Source organism: Orussus abietinus, unplaced genomic scaffold (genome assembly GCF_000612105.2).
Source record: "Orussus abietinus isolate OABI.00-Male unplaced genomic scaffold, Oabi_2.0 scaffold99, whole genome shotgun sequence".
NCBI lineage: Eukaryota > Metazoa > Arthropoda > Insecta > Hymenoptera > Orussidae > Orussus > Orussus abietinus.
In genome coordinates this window covers 307,199-332,078 of record NW_019394251.1, presented here as the reverse complement: position 1 = coordinate 332,078, position 24,880 = coordinate 307,199, and the positions used below count along the sequence as shown (strand labels likewise).

The 24,880-nt window shown below is 43.9% G+C and overlaps 1 protein-coding gene across 1 annotated transcript; it reads left to right on the top strand.

Annotated features, from left to right (window-relative positions):
- Positions 1-1,180: 1,180 nt before the first annotated feature.
- LOC105702208 lies at positions 1,181-23,602 on the top strand. The gene is made up of 2 exons (XM_012429585.1): positions 1,181-1,388; positions 16,990-23,602. Exon 2 carries the CDS (start codon positions 17,021-17,023, stop codon positions 23,600-23,602), a length of 6,582 nt encoding a protein of 2,193 aa, XP_012285008.1. The 5' UTR covers positions 1,181-1,388; positions 16,990-17,020.
- The last annotated feature ends 1,278 nt before the right edge of the window (positions 23,603-24,880 follow it).

The window sequence follows — 24,880 nt, the reverse complement described above, 5'->3', positions numbered from 1 at the left end:
GTAGGTACCGATATCTATCGACGAACCTGACAGTGACTCTCAATGGGATAAGTGGGCCTCTTAAGACGTCCGTGAAAATCATTGCGATTGCCTGTTAATAAATGTTTATTTGCAGTGGAGCATGAGCAGTCCGCATACATAATCGGTGGAGAAGAAGAAAAAAAACGTACGGCTTGTAACGTCATTCTACTTGACCGCTGCAACGGAAATGTAATTAGCTATTAAGGCGTTACGTAAACCGAGGTTAATTCGTACGTTTGAAAATAGTTTGTACGACTGCTAATTCCGCGTATTACTAAAGGCTTAAGGTATGTTTACATAAAAAAATCGAGGTGGTCTCATTTATTTTGCACCCTAGTTTGTCATTTTATCTCACGCGGTACATCAGAAAAGGTGTGCTCTTAACTATTTTTTTTTACCCCTTTTGACCCGGCTGTGCTTTTTGCTAACACTTTTCTGCAGTCGCGAATACAGCGTTACAGTATAGGTCAGTTATGACTAATGTTTACTACTGCCAAAGAGACGAAAAATTTGTCTAACGTTACGAATGTATGTAATATTTTTGTTAAAAAAAAAAGAACTCGCGCTGCCAGTACATATTCGTTATTAGGGACAACAGGGTACCGGAAGTATATTTGTATGCGTTTCTCGCATAATTTGAGGTTGCTTTTGGGAGAAAACGTCGGAAGAGCTTCGCGATAAGTGAAGAAAAAAATTCTGATTTTATGGAAGAACGGAAAACGCGGGGAAAAAATATTTCCCGGGGCGACAATCGGCTGCGTGCGCAGCTAGTCAGCGACTAGCAGCGTGAAGTCACTAGCAGCGAGTAGCAGCGACTAGCGGTCGGCGGCGCTCGCGCCGGGTCCACGGCGATTCCCGGTCCCCCTCTCCTGTCTCTCTCTCGCGCCTTGTTCCTCGCGGTGTCCTTCCTTGTCCCTCCTCCCTCCCGCAAGAGTCCCCTCTGGCCCCGATTCGCATTCGCCCGTACATTATATGAGTCGCTCAGTCGGTACAGAGACGTCGCGGGCGACACGTGCTCTCTGTCTCTCGCGGCCGCGCGCCGGCCGTCCCTCGCTCCCTCTCTCTCGCGCGCCCTCTCGCCGCCTCGTGCCCTCGCATTCGCACTCGCGCTCGCACTCGCCCCGCACTCGGGCCCCCGAGAGGTCCTCGGGTCCGCGGATCCTGGATCGATCGCGGGTCGATCCGGATGATCGAGCCGATATCGTGGCGGTGTCGAACGATCGCTGGGATCCAGGACTAACAGGATTAAGGTGAACGGAGGCGCGGATAGAAGCAAAGTGCCGGGTTGATGATCTGCCGGTCCTGACGCGCTCTCCGGCTCGCCGGCCAATCGTGACGCCGGCTTTCCCCTGGAGCCCACTCCTCCGGTAATGTCGCTCTCCGATTCTGCACCTTCTCTTTTGGAAGTAATCAGAACTATTGTCTACTCTCTTTTTTTGTTTTTTTTTCCTTGTTTTATTTTATTTCCGAAGAGAACAGTCTACGTCGCAGGAATGACAGTTATGTAAGCGGGGGGTCGTTTCGAGCACGATCATCCAGCATCCTGACGTCCTCTGGCCAACGAGGACACCGGTTTTTTTTTCGCTCGAATCTATTCCCCCGTTAACGTCGCTCTTTGTGACTCGGCACTATTCTTTTGGGAATGATCGTTATTGTCTTTTTTATCGAGACAATACCGCTGGGGATTTTTATCCGGAGAATGTTATGTCAGTATCGGGAAAGGTGATTTTATGGCAAAATGGCGAATCATAACGAGCTAATCGGGTGTCATGACGTGCTTCGATCCATCTATATCGATTAGACTCCGTCTTTCCGTCGGAACCTGTATCCTATGTGTCACTTTGATTTTTGTACTGTGTTCTGAAAAGTCACGTCCTTTTTTTTAGCTGTTCTCCTTTTCCTTTTCTTTGGCGTTACTTATTTTTATTATTTTTTTTATATGTCGTTTTCATCTTATCTTTTATAAGGTAACAGAAATGGTATATAAGGAGGAAGGTAATAGTAAAAATTGAGGAGAAAAGCTTCGTGATGAGGTGACGGAAAATTAGGAACAGATTCCTATGTGTTCCGAGGGCCAACCAATCAGAACGTCGGCTTTCCGTTGGATCTCATTTCTGCGTTAAGGTGAAGTGAAACACGTCGAGGAACTTGATCGACGTCGATAAAGAATATTGTTTTAAATGCCTACGTTGCAAATTCTATGCAAGTTCTATGCAAAAAATATATTCATCTACCGGCATAACGAATAACTCTCGGAAGGAGCTTTTTTCTCGGCCGCCATAGTGTTCATCTCCCTTAAATGGATTATCCTAAGTGGGGTGATGAACTTCCTCCCTCCATTTTTATACATTTTTTTTTTCCTTTCCTTTTGCGTTTCAAAAGTTTCTCTCGTAGGGAAAGCTTTTAGGTTCGTTGGCTCTGTGGACCGCCGGTTACTCCCACGCATCCTGGAGTTCTTTCATTCTCCAATTTAAATCCCGATCGCCCGTGAAATGGATTTCTCCTTACGGTCTCGCACAGCTGACAGCAGGTTGTCCCATCTCGTGACGGCGAGTCCCGTGGGCTCTCGTAGAACTCCTCTTTTTCACTCGGACTTCTCGAAATTACGTCCGCACTTTGCGACTATTCGCGTGACGGGCACTGGAGAGTCATAGGATGCGTTGCTAGCGTGGATGTCATCTTTTCGGCGGAAATTTGAACGGTACGCCCGGGATGGAAACCTGAATTTTTCCTCCCGGCTCCGTTGACTCGTGTTTTGACACGCTGAATGGAAAAACGAATTCAGCGGCGAGAGTTTTTCCTCTTTTCTCCTTTTCGAGGGCGGTATATCAAAGCGAGCATATTCCTCTGCGAACCGCACGTTTTTACTGACGATTGACCCAGAAGTAATTTTCTGACGCGACACAATGTTCATACTATTTTTCATCCCAACAACTGTAGCTTTACTTCGTTAAGGCATTATGAAAGGAAGAATGGAATAGTTGGGAAAGGACCATTCTTCCTTCGAAGTGAAAATATTGGTCAAAATATTTATAAAGCTTTTCTCCAAAGTGGGCGCACCGAATCATACGAAATTTAGTTTTTTTTTTTCGAAAGAAACGTTTTTTTTGTTCTTGTCCGAGATGAGTGAAGATTTTTGTTTCGACAAATGAAAGTTCGCGAGTTTCAAGACCTTAAATAGGACTTCCATAATTACGTGTTAATGTTTCAAATTGTTTTCGGTGCACTCACTTTGAAGAAAAGTTTTATCAATATGTTGACTTTTCTTGTGTATATATATGTGACACTTTCATTACAACTTAAGGGTACGTGCATGAAAGTAAAGATTATATTCTTCCGCTATTTATTCACGATTCTATGTCAGCTCTGCACAACTTTCCACTCTTGTGAAGAAAATTCTCGTTTTATCTGTTATAATCAATTTTCGTATTAGAATATTTTCATTAGAGTACGCCTCGTTCTTGTTATTCCGGTCATGAAGGCTTTACATACATACTGGCGCGATCGTTTTACAAATGAATAATTTTTACCGGCTACTGACATTGCCCAGAAACTAATAAGTCGTCAATACCTATCGAAACTAATAAATCATCGTGAGGTGCCCTAACGTTGTTCCAATTTTTCTGCCAGGATTGTTAGCTCGCTCTCTTAAGGTGAAGTGAAACACGTCGAGGAACTTGATCGACGTCGATAAAGAAGATTTTTCTAAATTCCTACGTTGCTGACGTTCGTTTTTCTATTGACAGCTGGGTCGAATTATATTGGGTATTGTACCAAATGGCATACTCCACTGTCGTTTTCGTACGATAATTATAAAGAAATCGAAGTAAAACTGCAGAAATCCTCTGGATTCATGCTTTCTGGGGCCATAATTAACTGCAGAGGGACCCCCTGTGCCATCTGTGATTTCCAGGTGAATTAAATTTTCATTCCCAGACCTCGTATTACCATCGTTTTGGCATAGAAGCGCATTCAACACTTTTTTTGCCTTTATCCCGTTCAAATGCGAGTTTATCGACTACCAGAGTGTTCTAAATTGTCGTAAAATTGTCCTGACCCTTTCGATTCTCATATCAGAGTCCTCGATAATTGTATATTGATCGAAATATGAGAGCTCGACGCCATTTTGATTCTGGTCTGGGCTGAGTGAAAAAATGTTTTTAACAAATCCAAATTTTGAATGTGTCAGGATAATTCTTAGATGATCAAGAGTGATGTGTCAAAGTTTCGGACAGTTTGGTCTAATACCCTTAAAAAAAAGTGTTGTATTCAAATCGACTGATTTGAAGGGGGTTTCACTTCACCTTAAAGGGCGCGCCGGGGATTTTCTATCGGCTACTGGCGAGCCTTTGCCGGTGGTATAATTTTCATCTCCTGGAAGAGGTAAAGGCTGCGATCGGCGGGCTTTTCTGCGAATCGGGAGATTCGCTGGGAAGCGATATATACGCGGGGATCGAGAACGGGGAAGTCGACCGATCGATCTCGGACTCGGGGCACGGAGCTCGTCTTCTCGTACTCCGTGCACGGCCTGCAAGAAAACGGAAAAACGGAAAACAGAAAGGCGAAGACGCCAGGGCCGTGTTAAGGGGATGTGAAAGTGGCATCTGAGGGGTCAATCGTTCGTAAACCTTTTCCCCAAACTGAAGGTCTATGAAGAATAATTTCGAGCAATCGTTAAGGGGATGTGAAAGTGGCATCCGACAGTCGTACATGAAACTTTACTACACGAAGAGAAAGAAGTTGTTATAATTACTACAATTGGGATAGATATAACAGCAATCGCTGGTATATATAAGGACAGCAGTTCTACAAAGTAACGATTACTCTGCTAAAAATGTCAAATGTACAATTCCATTGTAGTACACATTATTACAGAGTAATTACAGTTACAACCATACGACAGTCATATCAGAGCTTTCGATAATTGTATATTGATCGAAATATGAGAGCTCGACGCCATTTTGGTTCTGGTCTGAGCTGAGTTAAAAAATGTTTTTAAAAAATCCAAATTTTGAATGTGTCAGGACAATTCTTAGATGATCACGAGTGATGTGTCAAAGTTTCGGACAGTTTGGTCTAATATCCTTAAAAAAAGTGTTGTATTCGAATCGATTGATTTGAAGGGAGTTTCACTTCACCTTAAACGCACAATAGGAACAATAACAGTTCATGCTTGTAAAAATGACTAGTGCTGCGGTATATTGTACGGTTTTCAATAGAGTTCTTGTTTTTCAATTTTACACCTGTGATGGTCATTTTTACCCGTGCCTTTATACGTCTAATTTTTACTTTCCAATGGTATATATGTAACACTGTCGGATGCAAATATAACTACAATTTATTTACAAGAATTCTGCAGTCGGTGCTACAGCCGCAATGGTTAAAAGGACAAAAAATTGAAATTACATCTACAATAATTGTTGTTAAGGTTACAACGATACTTTGACCCGCGAGCATATGTAATGATTACAATATTATCTCTGCGTGTAGGTGTACCGAATCGTTTCATACCTTATAACGTGAACTGTAAGGAAGGTCCTGACGCTCGTGAAATTTCATTTTCTTTATAAAGAATTTTTATATCAATATAGAAATTGTATAAAAATTGAAACTTTATGGGTATCATGGATTTCCTTATAGCCTCCATATTCACGTCGTCGAGTTTGAAACGATTCGATACACTCAGCTCGAAGAAAAGCTTCGTAAACGAGACCTCTTTGACGCCACTTTCACATCAGCTTAAGAATAAAAATTATGATTAATTATTATGCGCATCCTGAGGTGTGCTTTTATGTTCAGTATACACGTGCGTCGATACCATAGCGATCGGTGAATATTTTGTATTTATTACAGTAAGTCTAAAGAGGGACACCGAGAATTACGTGAATTTCAGCCAAAGAGTAACTTACGAAAATGTGCGAGACACTTTTACGCTTTTATGTTCAGTATACACGTGCGTCTATACCATAGCGATCGGTGAATATTTTTTATTTATTACAGTAAGTCTAAAGAGGGACACCGAGAATGACGTGAATTTCATCCAAAGAGTAACTTACGAAAATGTGCGAGACACTTTTACGTACACATGCTATCATACAGCCAATTTTGAGTGTCTCGGTTGTTTCCGAATAAACGAAACATGAATGGAACGGTCTTTATAGGTGGCTCGAAAAATCGGGGAAAAAAAAAGGATGAGCAATCGGTCAATTCGCGGATACCGTGGCAGAGGTGGACAATTATGGAAGTGCATCCGAGGCGCGATGACCCGGGCTCGGCCGTTTGCGAATTTTCCGTGCACGGGGAGAAGCACGCATCGGTACGCACGTCGATAAGCCGATAGGGGGACGGGAATCGATTGGCCGTGGCAATTTCCTAATTGCGAACTTTTCGGCGAGCTTTCGCCGCTAAACGACCTGCACTCTCTCCGGCTCCCGGTCGTTAATCACCTCGTACGAGAGGTAAATTACGGCCGATCGAAGCCGATCGATGCCGATCGAGCACGTTCCCGCGGGTCCGATCAATCCACTCCGATTTCTCACAATCCGCCGAATTGCGCAAAAACCAGTTGCGTACGAGTGCACTCGACATGACGAGCCGCGATAATGCCCCGCGTAATTGCATTTCGGCCACCGTTGGACAAGCGATCGAAACTACGTCTTCTACGGGGTAACTCCCACGTGCTCCGAAACAGGTGGTTCACTCGTTTCGGCCGCTTTGAGGTAATCTATTTAGAATGACGTCCACATCGAGTCAGTGAATCGCATGCTGCGCTGGGTACTTCGATGCTTTTCATTTGGGCTCTCTTAAGGTGAAGTGAAACACTTCGAGGAACTTGATCGACGTCAATGAAGAAGGTTTTTCTAAATGCCTACGTTGCCGACGTTGGTTTTTATATTGACAGCTGCGTCGAATTATATTGGGTATTGCACCAAATGGCATACTCTTCCTGTTGTTTTCCTACGATAATTATAAAGAAATCGAAGTAAAACTCCAGAAATCCTCTGGATTCATGCTTTCTGGGGCCCTAATTGACTGCAGAGGGACCCCCTGCGCCATCTGTGATTTCCAGGTCGATTAAATTTTCACTCCGAGACCTCGTATTACCATCGTTTTAGCATAGAAGCGCATTCAAACACTTTTTGTGCTCTTATCCCGTTCAAATGCGAGTTTATCGATTACCAAAGTGTCCTAAATTGTCGTAAAATTGTCCTGACCCTTTCGATTCTCATATCAGAGCCTTCGATAATTGTATATCGATCGAAATATGAGAGCTCGACGCCAGTTTGGTTCTGGTTTGGGCTGAGTTGAAAAAAATTTTTCAAAAATCCAAATTTTGAATGCGTCAGGACAATTCTTAGATGATCAGGAGTGATGTGTCAAAGTTTCGGACAGTTTGGTCTAATACCCTTAAAAAAAAGTGTTGTATTCGAATCGACTAATTTGAAGGGAGTTTCACTTCACCTTAACCCTTTGAACACGGAGTCATTTCGACATACGGGCGAAACTCGGCTGACCGTGCAGGGAATATTGGACCTTACGTCGGGCGCCTTTAGGCGCTCTTAGTACCCAAAGGGTTAAGTCAAATGGCACAGGTGGTTGAGTTGTGTGTGGTGTTTTGAGTTTGATTGCGATGGCAGAATGTTCACTTTGAGATTTGTGCAGAAATTAACGAATAAGGTTGGCAGTTAAAGGAGTGCAATGGGTAGGTCGGGAATCATGAGTAACTGCAAGTTGTCTCGCACTATACTGAGGAAAATAGTTTTGGGACAGTTTTGGGAGATAATAAAGGATTGGCAAATGCGGTAAATAATATGTTTAACATTTAAGTTATCGTGTGGGGTGATTTACGTTCGAGAGCAAGTTGAAATTTCATCTGACGGTCGGAGAGAAAGTTTTTTTTCAAGACCTTGGGCTTTTATGTATTCAGCAACCATAAATTTTTGTACACCCTTTTGGTGGTATTCCTTAAGTAATCCCTTAAGTAATTCCTAAAGTATCTCATACTTTTGTAATCTTACGAAATGCGTAATTCCTGTTTTTAAGCAGGTTCGCCAGGTATTTTACACGTGTGGGTCCATTGGAAATAAAGTAGCAATGTAATGGGTTGCTCGTGAAAAGTTGTAAGTGCTGCAAAACGGCAACGATTTTGGCGGCGAGCCTTACACTTATACAAAAAATATGTATAGGTATGTACCCGCGCTGTTCCTTTCTAAAATTTCAAAGAAAGTATCTCCTTGCATTCCCTCCCAGATTTTGATATGTTATAGTGGGATTGATGCCATTTAACTATGATAGCTAGCGATCCCACGCGACCACTTATGTTCATCGGTTCACGCGATCACTTACTGATTAAGTTGAATGCCGTGCACCAGTACACTTAGAGTTCAATGCCCTAACATTAAAATGAAAATCCTTAATCAAGGTTTATTTCACGTGATTTGAGCTAACAATTAATTCCAAAATTAAGGGTTGTTATCTGACAGAGGATTTTAATCTTTAGTCGGCTTAATTTTTTATCGGTGCAACGCGAATTTCAGTAATCCGATATACTCAGAGTTAAGAAAATTCAGGTTAATCACAGTTGGTGCGACTGACCTTAAACTTATTCGGGCCATCTACGTAATCTGTAAGTTGTATCGAGTTGAACAATTAGAACAGAAAAATCATTAGGGAAATGAGTTTTACATATGAGTTGATTCATGAAAACGTATACCTGTAGTCTAGTTTTATTGGAATGAACCGACGAGCTATATAAGATAACCTGAAAAATCTGTCCACCGTGCATGGTGATTAGGACCAATACCTAAGTACCGGTAAAAAAAAAAAATAATAAATTGATAAATAAAACCCGATTACGAGAAATGGCCGCGCACCTGAGTAGGAAAATTTTTACATACATGCCTCCGGATCACTTGCACGATCGTCGAGTTTTATTGTCAGAACCAACGATCATGAATGCCATGTCACAAGTGACAAAAGGTGGAGGCTAATTCGTTTTATTGGCGTGCAAACACCGATCGGCGCATCGAGCGCTAATCGCGGATCGAGTTTCCCTCCGATCGATCTGTCTCAATTTTCGCGATTTTCCCGTTGCCCTTTGTTGGAAGGAATTTGCATTTGCGCAAGATCGGTTCGGGCCAGTCTATTCCGACAAGTGTCGTAAAGAAACATCCGATCGGGCTCCCTTACGGTGGCCGATATATCGATTGCGATTACGTTCGCGTTTCCGTAGCGGAACGCGGCCCCGATCGGCAAGGTCGCGAGATCGATACCGATCGTCGTCGATCATTGATATACCGGAGTACTTTTGGGAAGGTGCTTTCGGTTTGCGCTATCTACGCCCGAGAAATATCGTAGGGCATCGAGATATCAGTCGGTCGATTTATTGACGATTCAAATCGGTCTTAATCCGTCAGGGTCGAGTGGGGATCTAGGTCTTATCAATTATCTTTTTTTTTCTTCGTTTTTTTCTTACAAGGAAGGTATCCCAGATCGATCACTCCGATTTGATTTCTTTTATAATATGTTATGGTAGACTAAAAACTAAGCGACACTTTTTTTTTTTATCTGCCATTAAACACTCTAAGGGGGTGAAACCACCATACAAAGTAAGCCCTCTGAGGGGTGGCTTACCCCTTAATTTTTTTTTTCTTTTAATTGAGAAAATTATATTTTTCATTTATCTCGTTATGAGAAAGCTTTTCCAGGTGGATTGGTTAAAAAATATTATGTTCTTGNCGTTATGAGAAAGCTTTTCCAGGTGGATTGGTTAAAAAATATTATGTTCTCGTGGGTGAAACTACTAAATCGCCCCTTGACATGCCTTACTTTGGGTGTTGGTTTCACCCCCTTAAAGTATTTAATGGCAGATAAAAAGAAATACGCGTCGCTTAGTTTTTAGTCTACTATAACGTATTATAAAAGAAATCAAATCAGAGAGATATCGACCTGGGGGATACCTTCCTTGTTAGACGAATACCCTGGTTTTGATCTCTCAGAGAGCACCGAGATAGAGGCCTATGTGCTTGCAGGCTTCATTAAGTCGTTAGTTCTTTGAAAGGCGTTGCGCATGGTAATGAGCCCCTTATTCGAGACAAAAGCTGAATTGAGGACGGAAATCTTTATTTGAAATTGCGCATGAGCAACGTAAACGTGGCGTTAAGTACGCGGGATGAATTAAACCCGCGTGTAGGGATAATTCCCTGAGAAGGGAGGACTTCCTTTTTTTAATCTCTTTCCTCAAATCCTGGCGCAGAATTTTATTCGGAATTACACGCGAGAGAAAGATAAACGCGCGGTTAAATAAACGTAACATGATTTACTTAGGTGTGATAGAGATCGCGTTTAATGAATTACAGGGAAATTTCTTTTCGTTACTTATTACTTTTTAAAGGGACCTTAATTTGTTTGTATCTTCCTGTTTTTCAATGATTTCCGCGATTTTTTGGGATTTTAACGTAACATGATTTTCTTAGGTGTGACAGAGATCGCGTTTAATGAATTACAGGGAAATTTCTTTTCGTTACTTATTACTTTTTAAAGGGACCTTAATTTGTTTGTATCTTCCTGTTTTTCAATATTTTCCGGGAATCTGGTGGTGCAATGCACTTTACCGAGTGCAGCTCTCGATGTGCACTTGGCGCTGTAATTCTTAAAGGCGCAGTGATTTATTGTGTCTCAAGAGAGCGAGGACCATTTAAGGACACGTGGCACGAAGTCCTGGAAAAACTGGTAAAACTCTGCCTGGATGCGAAGGAGTATCAGAAGTTGACGATGGACATAGCGGACTATTATTATCCGCAGTAGAAACTAACTAACGATGTACAGGAGAAAAAAAAAAAAACTCTCACTGCATTTCCAGATAATCTCAGCATTTGTCGTACTCATTTCTGCATTTGATAACAAGAAGGACAAGAAACGGTTTTCATGTTTTACAGCAAATTACTCCACAATTCTGGAAACATCCCATTAATATTTTCGAGACACATTCTCAGAATCCCACACTATAAGAAAATGCAAAAAAATAAATCGAATTTTCGAAGTTTCTAAACGATAATACCCCCTTAAGGGGATGTGAAAGTGGCATCCGAATGCTCAATCGTTCATAAAACTTTTCTACGAATTGGGTGTCTCAAATCATTTCATACTTTAAAACGTGAATATGGAGACCCTAAGGTAGGTCCTGAAACTCGCGAAATTCATTTTTTATAAACTATTTTTAAAATACCTATAAACAAATTTGAAAAGAATTGAAATTTCATGAGTTTCAGGACCTTTCTTATAGTCTCCCTATTCACGTTGTAAAGTTTTAAACTATTCGGTAAATCGAGTTGGGAGAAAAGTTTTATAAACAAAACCTCTTCGATGCCATTTTCACATCACCTTAAGTTGAATGGCGTGCACCAGTACACTTAGGGTTCAATGCCCCAACATTAAAATGAAAATCCTCAATCAAGGATTATTTCACGTGATTTGAGTTAACAATTAATTCCATAACCATTTAAGGACACGCGACACGAAGTCCTGGAAAAATTGGTAAAACTGCCTAGATGCGAAGGAGTATCAGAAGTTGACGAACATCCCTCCATATACTGCGATAATTAGTAATATATTTCTGTGCCGACTAGGGGACTCCGATTTTGCAAGGTTCGCATATCTATGAAATATCTCGCCATTACGTGCATTGCCGGTTTTTTAATAACGTCGTGATGTTTCGAAAATATAAGAAAGTCAAATGTAATCATTTCGTGCGGTCTGTAAGATCGTAGAAAGTGTTTCAGATGGTTGGACTCTTTCATTTTTTTTCTTCTCTCGGCGTTGGAGGACATTCATTTTTAGATTTTTTTTTTTTTAATAAAAACGCGGAATGCCGAGCGAGGGGGAATAATTATCATGGTAAATTTACGTGATGGAGAGGGACGAAATCTATGTCTCGGTAGGTGCAGGGATAAAAGGTAAAAACGTTATGGCCGGGTCGGCAGAAAATACGTAGGGTACCCGATGCCTGTTTTTTAGGCACTCGGCGCGGTAACGAGAATAATTGGAATGAAAAAAGGATGAGTTTGGAAAAGTGGGAGAAAATGCGGGATCCCGGCGAAGCGGACATTACGACCGCGGAAGAGACGAGTGGATATAAAAAAGGCATTCGTGTCGCTTCTCGGCCTGAAAAATAGTCACTTTGAGAGCTCGGAACGGAGAAAAGTTCTTTCCGCCTTTGGAAAAAGGTCTCATTGTTTTCCGGGAGGCGCGGAAATTGGAATTCATCGACATGAAAGTCGGGTACCGCGTTGTGCCCATTCCACGTGCATTTATGCTCTTGATTTTTACTCCCTGCTTGCCAATTACGATGGCGACCGACGATAATTGGAATAATAACTGCCTAACATGTAGCAGAGTAATTTTCCCAGATTGCACGCCAGCCATTCAATCTACACAGTGACATTAGTTATATTCTGAAAGGAGTAAACATTTCTGGTGGAAGTCGGATTTTTATTTTAATTAAGTGCCAATCGAAAAATGAGGAGGTTCGATATTTTCGAACGAAGCTGACGAGGTTTACGGAGAAACATTGCGAAAATACACTTTTTTGTCTCGACTAAATTTAATACGTTAAAAAAGTTCTGGTTAACGTTATCAGATGCTCCTGGTTAACAGATTTCTAGTTATTAATTAGAAGGTCTGGTTAATATAACTAGACAACTCTGGTTACTGAAGTCTGGTTGAACATGTGGTAATCTTACTCAGATTCTTAAATTATTAGTTGCATTTCTAGTTGAGAATTCTTTGTCTTTTACCCAGAAATTCTCTCGGGAATTTTCTTTCTCTGAAAATCTCTCTTTAAAAAAGAAGTATTAATGCAACTAGATAATATTTTTGTTGTCCAATCTCCTTTGAAAACGCGTCTTTTGTTACATGCAAAGCAGTTGACTCGTGATCTCAACTCCACCTTCGTAAAAACGACATTTTTATACACACTTGATACACAACATACTATACTGGAAATATCTGATACCTTGAACGAAAAAAAATAGTAAGGTTATATTTAACAATCCAACCCAGTAGAAATAATTGGAATTCTGGTTTTGTTAACTCGATTTTCTTGGTACAGAACTCCCCTTTGTTTTATGATTTTTAATAGAAATAAGATGATTTAGGTACCATTTCAATTTGTGTATAGGTGTAGCATTTTACCTCGGAGAAAGAATTAATAAATCATTTTAAAACGGGGCAGGGTTTTTTTTAATGTTTCCTCTAGCATTTTAAGGATACAAATTTCCCGCGCAAGACTGCGATCGACTATAATTAATTGTTCCAATAAGTTTAAATAATTTATCGCCTCGTGCTAAGCACGTCGGGATTCAGAGTTGCGCAAGTTTGTCGGTGAAATTCAATCGTATCGAGGTAATGTAGTATTACGGTACAACGTCGAGGTGCTCTCTTGCCTGGAGAGTCTCGGTGCACGTATATTTGCGTAAATGATCGTAACATTCGGTACGTCACCAGTATCTACCTGTTTTGTAATAGCGACATCCGAGAATAGCAGAATTACGTTATCTCGCAGTATAGACTCGAGAAGAGTAACTCAATACATCAGTTATTTCTTCCACTAATTATAGCGGATAGATTATTTATTTCGATTTTTAGTACTTATCGTTCGGGTTTTTTCAATTCTATTTTTAACATGCGTTGCATTAAGATTTTTCATTTAACTGATGGATTGTAGAAACGTTTTCGATTTTGAGTACTTATCGTTCAGGTTCTTTCAATTCCATTTTTAACATGCGTTGTATTAAGATTTTTCATTTAACTGATGGATTGTAGGAACGTTTTCGATTTTGAGTACGTATCGTCCAGGTTCTTTCAATTCAATTTTTAACATGCGTTGTATTAAGATTTTTCATTTAACTGATGGATTGTAGGAACGTTTTCGATTTTGAGTACGTATCGTCCAGGTTCTTTCAATTCAATTTTTAATATGCGTTGTATTAAGATTTTTCATTTAACTGATGGATTGTAGAAACGTTTTCGATTTTGAGTACTTATCGTTCAGGTTCTGTCAATTCAATTTTTAACATGCGTTGTATTAAGATTTTTCATTTAACTGATGGATTGTAGGAACGTTTTCGATTTTGAGTACTTATCGTTCAGGTTCTTTCAATTCAATTTTTAATATGCGTTGCATTAAGATTTTTCATTTAACTGATGGATTGGAGAAACGTTTTCCCTCGCGTTTACTTTCAGTGCTAGCCCTTGAATTCCTAATTAGAGGTTCCATTCAATTACAAATGAGAAAATTGTTTTCTTGGGTGTGTTGTACTTGGTCCATTGAACTTGTTCCCGGCACTAACCGTGACGAATTGGCATTTGGTCGGTACCAGTTCGGAGGAAGTACATACCGTACCGTAAACCCGATGACCTCGTACGTGAAGTTGTTTAGTCTAGTTGCACCGAGTATTCGGGTTCGGTACATTTTGACGGCCAACGTACGCATTGTCAATGATCAAAGGCTTTTCAAGTCAAGGAATACTTTCGTTTGTTCATTTAAAGAGATGATGGGAAACAATTTGTCTGTTTCCTATGATTCCTTTTTTTTTTTTTTAATTTGATAGTAACGGACAGCGAATATATTTTCGTGTTTAAGGAAAAATGAACCCTTCGATAGGTCCTAAATCATAATTTTTATAGTCTCTCTTAAACCCCCTATTCTAACGTGACTAAGTACTTCTGTTACCAACAAAATATATGGTCATTTTCCGATTTTTATTCATAATGTCCATCCCGCCGGGATTTAATGAACGCCTTTGAACGCGGCCACGTATGGAAGCACCGTGTATCTCTAATAATCTCTAAATAATAGCTGATGAATAATGTCCCGGGCTTTGACGAAGGGAAATTTATACCAGGGAGAAATAACACAATGAATATTTTGTAAATCATCGAGTACCCGTCTAGGATAATTTTTTGGTAATTCATAATTCCCACCAGTCTGAGAATAATTTTCTGTCCGATGAACGGGTCTCACAAATAGGTTAGATTAGTCTAGTCATTAGGATAGTTTTTTGGAAATTCATAATTCCCACCGATCTAGGAGTAATTGTCTGTCTGATGAACGAGGCTCCAAAATAAGTTTTCGGTTTTGCAGGAGGGAGAAATTTTCCCCTAGGGATCGGGGCTCGTGAAATCCGAGTAGAAGTTAGCGCAATTCTAGTCGAGGGCAGGCATAAGTGCGGTATTGAAGTATTGGTCGGCGTAACCGCGGCAGCGGTGCAATGAACACTCCGCAAGTACGAATATTGCGTTAGGATAATTTTTCGGTGATTCATAATTTCCACCAATCTGAATTATCTGTCGGACGTACGGGAACAAATGAATTCTCGGTCTTGCAGTAGGGAGAAATTTTACCCCTAGGGATCGAGGCTCGAAAATAAGTCTTCGGTTTTGCAGAAGGGAGAAATTTTCCTCTAGGAACCGAAATCCTACCAGAAGTTAGCGCAATGCAATTCCAGTCGAGGGTAGGCATAAGTGCGGAATTGAAGTATTGGTCAGCGTAACCGCGGCGGCGGTGAAATGAACAATCCGCAGGTGCAAATATTGCGTTAGGATAATTTGTTGGTAATTCATAATTTCCTCCAATCTGAATTGTCTACCGGATGAATGGGAACAAATAAGTTTTCGGTCTTGCAGAAGGGAGAAGTTCTCCCCTAGGGATCAGGGCTCGTGAAATCCTACCAGAAGTTAGCGCAATGCAATTCCAGTCGAGGGTAGGCATAAGTGCGGAATTGAAGTATTGGTCAGCGTAACCGCGGCGGCGGTGCAATGAACAAACCGCAAGTGCGAATATTGCGTTACCGGAGGGAACCGAGAAATTTGTCGGGGCTTAAGACCGCATCGTTCGAGTCTGTTTTTCATCGCGGATGGAAGGGAAATCTAAAAAATTCGACAAGGTACGTTCTTAAGATTTGCCCTTTAGTTTCGCGCTCCCCCGTCCTGGGCAGCTAAGAGTCCTGGAACGGTAAAATGGCATTAAGGATCCTTTGACGGCCGTTTAAGGAGAAGTTACTCGTAGCCTTGACCCCCGAGATGAGATCTCTCTACCTGCTGGTTCCCAAAGGATTTCTCATTCGAGGGACGGAAAAATCTGTAACGACCACCGGTAATTACGCGGTACGATGAGTGGTCATCTTCTCGCACCTGTGTTGCCTGGTGCACCGATCTGAGTCAAGGTTGCAGATGCATCTACATGCACTGACAAGGAAGCTTAAGAATGTAGAGAATGCTTCCCCAAACTGTTTCCCCGTATCATTTCAATCCCTCCAATCCCATGTTCCCCTTTCCAACGTTTCTGAAATTCAAGATCGCTTTCATCGCGTACCTTGGTTTTGACTGTCTACTATCATTGTTTATTTCTTACGAAACTTTTAACAGTATAGAAACATTATTGCACTTAAGTTAAGTTCTAACGAATGAAATGTTTTCAGCGGAGAAATTGGGTATATTGATAGTACAGGTACACTCATGTGATATGATTAAACGGCGGTACAATTTGAGTAATCTTAATTTCAGGTGTTAGAATAATTCTAGCCAAATAACTTTCATTTTATTTTTCATGTTTTCCTTTTAATACGGATTATTTCATCAACCTGGTTTGATTTTTATTGCCGTTCCGAAGATTTTTCTTTTTTAAGGGGAATATCAAACGGTTCGTGATTTATCGCAACGATGAACAATTTTACACGCCAATGCTGTAATTAGTAATTTTTATTTTAATATTCATGAGTTTTGCGAATTTGGTTTGAGACTGATTTGAGGATAGGTAACCCCTATTGTGCGATAAAATGGATCTAATTAATAAAATAAAAGCAGCCCCTTTTTTATGTACCTATCCGTATTAGGGCATGGTTTATGGTTGGATCATTCTCAAGTAAGGTCATGAGCCCTGTTTGAGCGCTATTATTTTCTGCATTGCAGGCGTCCTTAAGGAGCTGGTGGACCCCCGAGGATGGAAGAAGCCGCCACGGGGTCTCAGGATAGGTGGCGCAGAAGTCAAGGTCACGAGGTATTCGATGCTGGTCCCAAGGTCTCCGAGGACGACGCAGCGGTCGAGGACGTGCGGATCCTCTCCGTGGACAAGGTGGTCCTTGAGAAGATCGTCCTGGAGACGAGCGGCTCGCGGGAGGTTCTGCTGACGAAGAGCGAAACCTCCAGGAAGGTCTCCGATCTGAAGAAGAGGTTCCTGAGCAAATCCAAGGCTGCCCAGGAGAAGTCATCTGCAGGTAAGGCGGTCGATCCGGAAGTCGGGGAGAATCCTGGGGCAAGGACCAAGATCAAATTCGGAAACGGAGTGACTTTCGAGAGGAAACTGCCAAACAGTCCCACCAAGACAGCGGTCTCGAGGGACCAGAAGAATGAGAAGGCAGCAAACTTTAACGAGAACAGGATCAGCCCGATCAAACTGACGAAGAGCTCCTCCATCGGAAGCCTCGTCAAGGGAGCTCGGTTCTCGAAGGCCGTGACTTTGAGATCCAAGAAGGTCCCCCCGAAAGTCCCGGACAAGCCAGGAATTAAGAAAGAGGATGAAAAAGGCGAGGGAGGAGACGAGGAACCCGGGAAAAAGGTGGAAGAAGTAAACCAATCTAAGGAAGACCCCAAAGAACTTGAGGAAGTGCCGAAAGAGCAAAAGAATGCTGAGGAAGAAAAGATAGAAGACGTGGGTAGAAGTCACCATGACGAAGAAGGGAAAGGTGCGGTGATTCCATATGATAAGAAGACGGAGGACGAGTTGATTTCGGATACCGAATCGAGACCTAAATGCCCAGGGAAGGTGGTAGACATCAAAACCGAAGCTCTAGATCGTCTGGAAAAGAGCCAGTCGGAGATCGAAAGACTCCAACGTAATCTGCAGACGAAGATCAATGCCAGTACCGCGGAGACGTACAAGTCGAAGCTGCCAGTACTCCAGAACAGTCCCATAAAGGCCAGGGATTTGGATCTGCACGAGGACTTCACTAGGAATTCCTTCGACAAGGAATTCTTGGAGAAGCATAATTTCGACAAGAAGCTCAGGATCGAGGAGAAGAGGCTCCTCGAGACGGATCTAGATTATGCGTCGGATTTGGAGAGATCCGAGGTAAGTCGCGGCAACGAGAAGTCCAAATACAGCGAGAGGGTGTCCGAGGTGGAGAATAGGTGGTCCGGTGAATTCTTGGACGTCCACCTGGAGGCCAATTCCTCGGAGTCCTCGAAGTCGTCTTACATCGAGGAGTTAGGAAGTATTTCATCTCACGAGAGCATCGTCGAGGAGAGTGGCAAACGGCTGATCGATCGGATTCGCAGGAGATCCGAGGAGAAATCGGAGGAAGCCAGTAGACAGAGTCTTGAGGAGGTTCTGGAAGATACCGTCAGCACGGTGGACTCGGATTCGTGTCTAGAGGACAGGATCAAGGCCATCGACGAGGACATCGAAGAAGCCGAGGACAGGAGCTTGGATACTTTGGGCGAGAACGCGTCGCAGGATAGCACTTTGAAGGAATCTTCCGTGAAAACCTGGCAGACTGGCGATTCCAGCACCTTGGAAGGAAACGAGAACGAAGAGCATGTTGATGGAAAAGCAGAATATGTCGACGCGGATGGAAAGGTCGAGGTAGAAAATAAGACAGAAGTCGGAAGCAATTTGAGTGCTGGAGTTCAAGTTGAACGGTGCCAGGCCGATGATGATCCTGGTACCGAACAGAGAGAGAAGTTAGGACGGAACCCCGAAGTCTTCCAAGATCCTGAAGGATCGAAAAGACCCCAGGAAGATTCTGCAGGTAAAGATAAAGAATCATCAAAGCGACCAGATTTTGAGGATAGATCGGAGAGTTCTGGGCGGAATTCTAATCGAGACGGCTACGCGAATCTTATTAAAGCTTTCGCAATGGAAGCTGGATGCTCCAAACCGCCGAAGGACGAGAAGAAGAGGAAAGGCTTGCGACGATTGCTTCCTGGTTTGTTCTCGCCTAAGGACTCGCGGAAGGATTACAAGAGGGAACAGAAAGAGCGTAAGCGGCGCGACGAGCGTCACTTCAGTCAATATCAGCAGAATGGGAATTATACGAGATCCCCGGATAGTATGAACTTGAACGAGGACATTAAGAGGAACGTGAAGCTGGACACGAGTTTGAACAGCTCTCTGATCGAGGAGCGGTTGAACGAGATCAAGCAGGAGCTGTTTCCGGAACAGGGAATTATCACGAGCACCCCTGATCATTTCCTGCAGAGCGATCGATCGTTGATACGCGACACCAGATCTCCGAGGACCTGTCCTGCCGATTCCTCCATAAACTCGATCACCCCCGAAGACAAATGGATAGACCAAAACATTATCAGTGGTTCCCCGGATTTGAGGAAATTTAAGCAACGACGCGGCGACGAGAGAAAGTGCAATATAGAGCGAAAACATAGTCTTCAGGAGCACGTCCAGCCTCGTTTCTTGAGAAACCATGGTCCTTCAGGAAGGATATCGGCACCTCCCGGAGAGAGGTTTCTGATAAGACCCAGAGCGGTGCATCCAATGGATAGACCGCTTCCAGCGATTCCACAAAAGGTGGAATTCGCCAATTATGAGAATCAAGAGAACCTGGACAACTATCCTGGAGAGAACGTCAGCAGAACGATCCAGGAATATCGGCAGGAACAGTATGTTCAAGAAAACCAAAACTATAACGACGGGAACAGGCTCTACGAGAATGGGAATGATCTGGAGAAGATCGAAACGAATAGAAACTATAGCTCGGACTCTGGGTTCAATTTGACTCCTGTGTCAGCCCAAGTGAAGATCACTCGTCAGCTGATCGTCAATCAGAATCAACGGGCTCCTCTAGTAGGAAGGTCACCGAAGTACTCCCCCAGCTCCAGTCAAAAATCGGGAGACTATGCAGACTCCAGCTACACGCCCAACTCCAGCCAGAAAAGCGAGTTCTCCCCCGGCAGCTCAAAGAGTGGAGAATATTACCTGAACTCCCCCAGGACGTCTCCTAGTGATAGCTTGAACGACCGGCGAGACCAGATTTACGAAAACAATCAGGAATCCCAGAGAATGCCCTATCCCGTTTCTCCGAAGATTCACGTGCAGAATAAAGCGGATAGGATCTATGATGAAACGCCTTCGACGAAAGGTGTTCCCACGGAGGTGTATCAGGATCAGTTTTATGAATCAAAGTCTCCTTGTCCAGAAAGGGCGAAGATCGAGATTTTCCAAGATCCATCTTGTCAAGATGCCCATCAAGACAAGAATCTGGCAGAAAAGACGAAATCAGCAGAGTCTTGTCAGGATACATCCCCGCGTCAAGATAAGTCATCATCAGTGGACAAGAGTTCACCGAGTCACAGAAATGTCAACCAACACGGTGGCAACAATTTGGGCCAAGATGTAGCTCACATTCAACGAGGCTCGCCAAACATTCCCTTGTCTAGTAATCTGGCGAAGCTGAGGGCCAACGTCGAGAATGTGGATGATGGGTCCAGGAGTTCACCTTCTAACGTGTCCTCCGTGAGTCAGAGTCCTAAAAACCCCAACTGTCTGTCACATCCCGAAGGTTCTGCCGAAACGGGAAGCCCAATGAAGGGTTCCAGAGTCATGTCCCCAACGAGACTGAAGAATGCTACTTCGTCGATGGCCGTCAACGCTGGTGAGAATTCATCTCCAGGACATCCACCCGCGTATGGAGTAATAAGCGAGCGGTCGAACGATGACGATAGATCGAAGGGAACCTGTCCCAGCATATGTTGCATGGATTCTGGACCTAAGAACTCGGCGTTGCAAAGCCCCAGGGTTCTATCTCCAACGAAATTGAAAAGGGTTACTTCGCCGTTGACCATTCTTCCACCTAATGGGTCTCCAATGGACCATTCCACAGCTCGCGGAGGTACAAGCAAAGTGGAAAGTATTAATGAGGTGTCAAGGGTTCCTTGTCCCAATACGTCGTACGTGGGTTCGTCACCCAGGCATGCCAACTGTCCGGAAAATATCGTCAAAACCGGAACTCCAGTGCACAGTCCTAGAGTCATGTCACCCGCCAGGTTGAAGAGAGTCACTTCTCCGTTGACCATCGTTCCACCTGAGAATTTTCCTACGGGACATTCTACCACATGTGGGAGAGTTCTCCAGAGTGTTCCAATTCCTGCTGACGAATCGAGGCCCATGTCGCCCGCGAATCGTTCCGATAAACCGAAAGATGGATCAAATACGAATTGCGATCAGCTGAGGGGGCCGGTCTCCTTGCCAAATTCTGCCGGCAAGATCAGGACACCCAGCCACGTTTCCGTAGCTTCTCGCATATCACAGCCCTCTGACCAGATTTTGATAGCATCTCCGAAGCGGGAGATTTACGACAGATCTTTAGGATCGGAGATAGGTTGTCCCGATTCCCCAGTCCCGATGGCGGATTCACCGAGTCAGGTGCTGGGATCCAGACAATCACTTAAGCAAACTGTAGCCGAAAGACTGGAGTTTGGAAAATCTCCCGGCATCGTTTCCGAGGACTCCGGGATAAAAAATACGCCTGAATTGGACCAGGGCTATGACGGACAATCCGTGCAAAAGGTATTGCCCAATGAGGCATCAACGGTGTCACCTGGAATCAGCGTCTGTTCATCGTCCACCACTTCAACCGATATCCCTGTCTACGCTCAAAGGCAAAACCCCAGAAGATCTTCCACTCCGGTAGGGATGGCTGTTCGATCAGGCTCTATGGAACGCGCGGAAATGTTGGGTCCCATTAAGCAAGATCGTAACGCGCCGCATTGTCAGTTACATCCTACTTGCCATGCTCCGCAGGACCTCGAATCCAAAACTCACGGTATGTGTGAGAACCAAAACAACTGCGGTTTGCAGAGGAACCACGAGATGGACAGATATACCAGACATCTTCCCAGACACGAGTCAATGTGTGCCGATGGGAGAGGTCAGCGACCACCGGGTCATCCCACGTCCCAACAACTTGACCCCGGTACTCAACCACAAGAGTGCCCATCACCAAGGTCGCAAACGATTTACTCGCCACGACAACTAAATTTCCATGATGGCCAGATTTACGTGACTCGAAACTCCGCGCAACAGGAGCCAATATACGGACAGCGCCAACACTCGGATCAAGGTATCTGCCAACGTTCGTCGGACTCGATTTACGGCCATCACCCGTCAAGACAGACTTCTCCGTCTAAGCGCCAAACCATGCAACACCTGGAGGCCTTCTACTGGCAGCAGAAGGCCCTGGATGCTCAGAGAAAGAGCATGACTTCTCCTACGAATCCTAATTCTCAAACCGAAGTCATTGTCGATCTGCCCGAAGTCAGAGAAGCGATGTACTGGCAACAGCTGAAGAAGCTGGACGAGGAGCAGCAGAGGCGAATATACGAGCAGAACCTCGCCGAGGAGAGGGGTGACCCCATCTACGCGAGGAGGAAAGTCCAAGGTCCTCCCGTATCCCTAAATGTCGCCAACGCTCAAAGACACGGATCCAGTCCAAGCCTGACCCAGCCCAACGTGGTCGCGGTCCCCGGGAACGTGGATCAGCTCTACTGGCGTGGAAAACTACCGAGTTCGAAGCAGAACCCAACCGGAAAGCCACCCATCATGGGCCAGAAGGGTCAGAACCAGCCAGTCCTGGTTGTGCGGCCGCAGCCGGCAATCCAGGAACCCATCAGAGACCAGAACCAACCAGATCGCCAGGACCCGGTGCCCAGAGCGAAGAGTGTGTCGCCGCACTTCGTCAGAGGAGACGAGCCGAGGCGCAGTCTGGGACCTCATAGAAAGCCGATTGACCAGGACGATGGGGGTTTCCTGTCCGGTCGTGATAAGAACACGGTGGCTGCCCTGAGGAAGTCCGAGACACCCCCCATTTACGAGGAGTACCAGGGAACCGAGAGGAAGCCTCCACCGGCCCCGATCTTCAAAAGAGGCAGCCTTATCAGCAACTCCAGCAGTTCCGTCGACTACGGGACCATTGGGACCAAGCGAGTTAGCTTTTCCAACCAGACCTCTTCCCTGGAAGTCGGTATCTGGCCCACCAAACACGGAATGGCTCCCGAACCTCCCACCAGGAGGAACAAGCCGGAAGCTGGGCTCAGAGAGGGCGAAGGTGGTTTCTCGCAACCGGAGACTGCGGACAACCAGAACAATAGCAACACCAACGTGTATGGGAACTTGCCGGTGGGAGGTGGTTCGACATTTGGGAGACCCGGAGAGATCCAAGGGACAAAGTCCGCTACAGAAACGCCGGAGTACGACGCAGATCGGCCACTTCCGCCTCCACCCAGGGAGTCCTCCTGGATGCTGAGGCGCAGCACCAGCCTCAGGGACCAGACCCGACCTGGACCTGGGATTGAGGGCGAATTTGTCCGGGTCAAAGGATCCGTCAACCCCCGCAAGTGGAATGCCTTTAGCGAGAGCGAGAGCGGGAGCGAAGCTGGAGAGGTACAGAGGATCTTTCGGCGTAAACATGGTGAGTCCTTTTTAAAGAACTGTTTTGATAAACAACTGAATATTTATCGTATCGTTGCGACGGAAGCGTGCTCGAAGTGCATTTCGATGTTATCCAAGTAACAGGTGTCGTTTCCCCATTCCTCGAGTATTGTTAAGCTCACGGACTTTGTTTCATTCGGTTAGGGATTCTGGTTGAAGGGATGGACAAATTATGTGTAATGATAGCTGACGTTTTATATTATTTTCATGTTATATTTTATGTTAACGTTTTCCATGCAAACGATGCATTGAACTTTTAGCTGTTAAGAGTTAGAAGTTAATCAACCCTTTGGCAAGGTTAACGAAATCTATGCTTTTCTAAAATAAATCAGTTGGTATTGTCGCGCTATACCGTTTATAAATTACCGTTTTAATTTAAAAAATACATGCTTTTCCATTCGAGATAAATAATTGGTGATACAAAAAAAAAAAATAGTTGCCATCCAACATGTTTGCCCCGAATACCATCGTAAATTAAATTAAAATTTAAACGTAATTGCAAATAAATCTGTTTTAATCCGTGAAAGCTCGGAGGACATTTCACAACCGATCCGATACGTTTCACCGGTGAACAGAGAGGACAGTTTAATTCAGCGAGTATCGCGCGCAATCTCGTGTATGCACAAACGCATCTTTGTTGGACTATCTCAGGATATTGCCGGTATACACGACGGCTGCAGGAGGGTATTATCCTTGTTGGAGGATCCGAATGCCCCCTTATGTGAGACCCCGGCTCCTTGGGAGACGCTGGGGTCCCATTAAATTAATCCCTGGCCATACGGAATTCGAGAATTGCACTCGAGATAAGTGCATACACCGGCGTATGACGGTGCATTCCGATGAGCCTCTCACGGGCTCGGGCTTTGTCGGGTAATCGACGTCAAAGCAAGTACAAGGTAAAGGTGCAAGGACACCCATGCCAACGGATCGTTCGCAAATTTTTCGGCAAACTGAGGGAAACGACACTAACGGACAAGAGAGTTGACTGCAGGGTGAAATTCTTCACCCTAGAGTTTATTAGAAAATTTCGTAAAATGTTTTTGGGGAAACGTCCAAAACCTTATCTATGAGTACAAGTCTTCCGTCCGAGAAATCTTCCAAAAACCACTGCAGGAAAATTATCAATGGCATCTCCCTAGGGGGTATTCACTCAGGAAATCATGAATTTTAATGTTGGAAATCAGCTGGAAATCGGAAGCAGAAAATTACTGGAAATCGTTGGAAATCACCGACACGTTCTCACAATTTTAAGGAACGTCCCTTGTGACCGAATCTAATTGTTTATTATATGAAATCAAAGGCAATCTTGAGTTTACCAGGAAATTTCGTAAAATGTTTTTGGGGAAACGTCCAAAACCT

Excerpts from the sequence above, each read along its gene's own strand:
- LOC105702208 (XM_012429585.1), top strand. The coding sequence starts at position 17,021 with ATGGAAGAAGCCGCCACGGGGTCTCAGGATAGGTGGCGCAGAAGTCAA.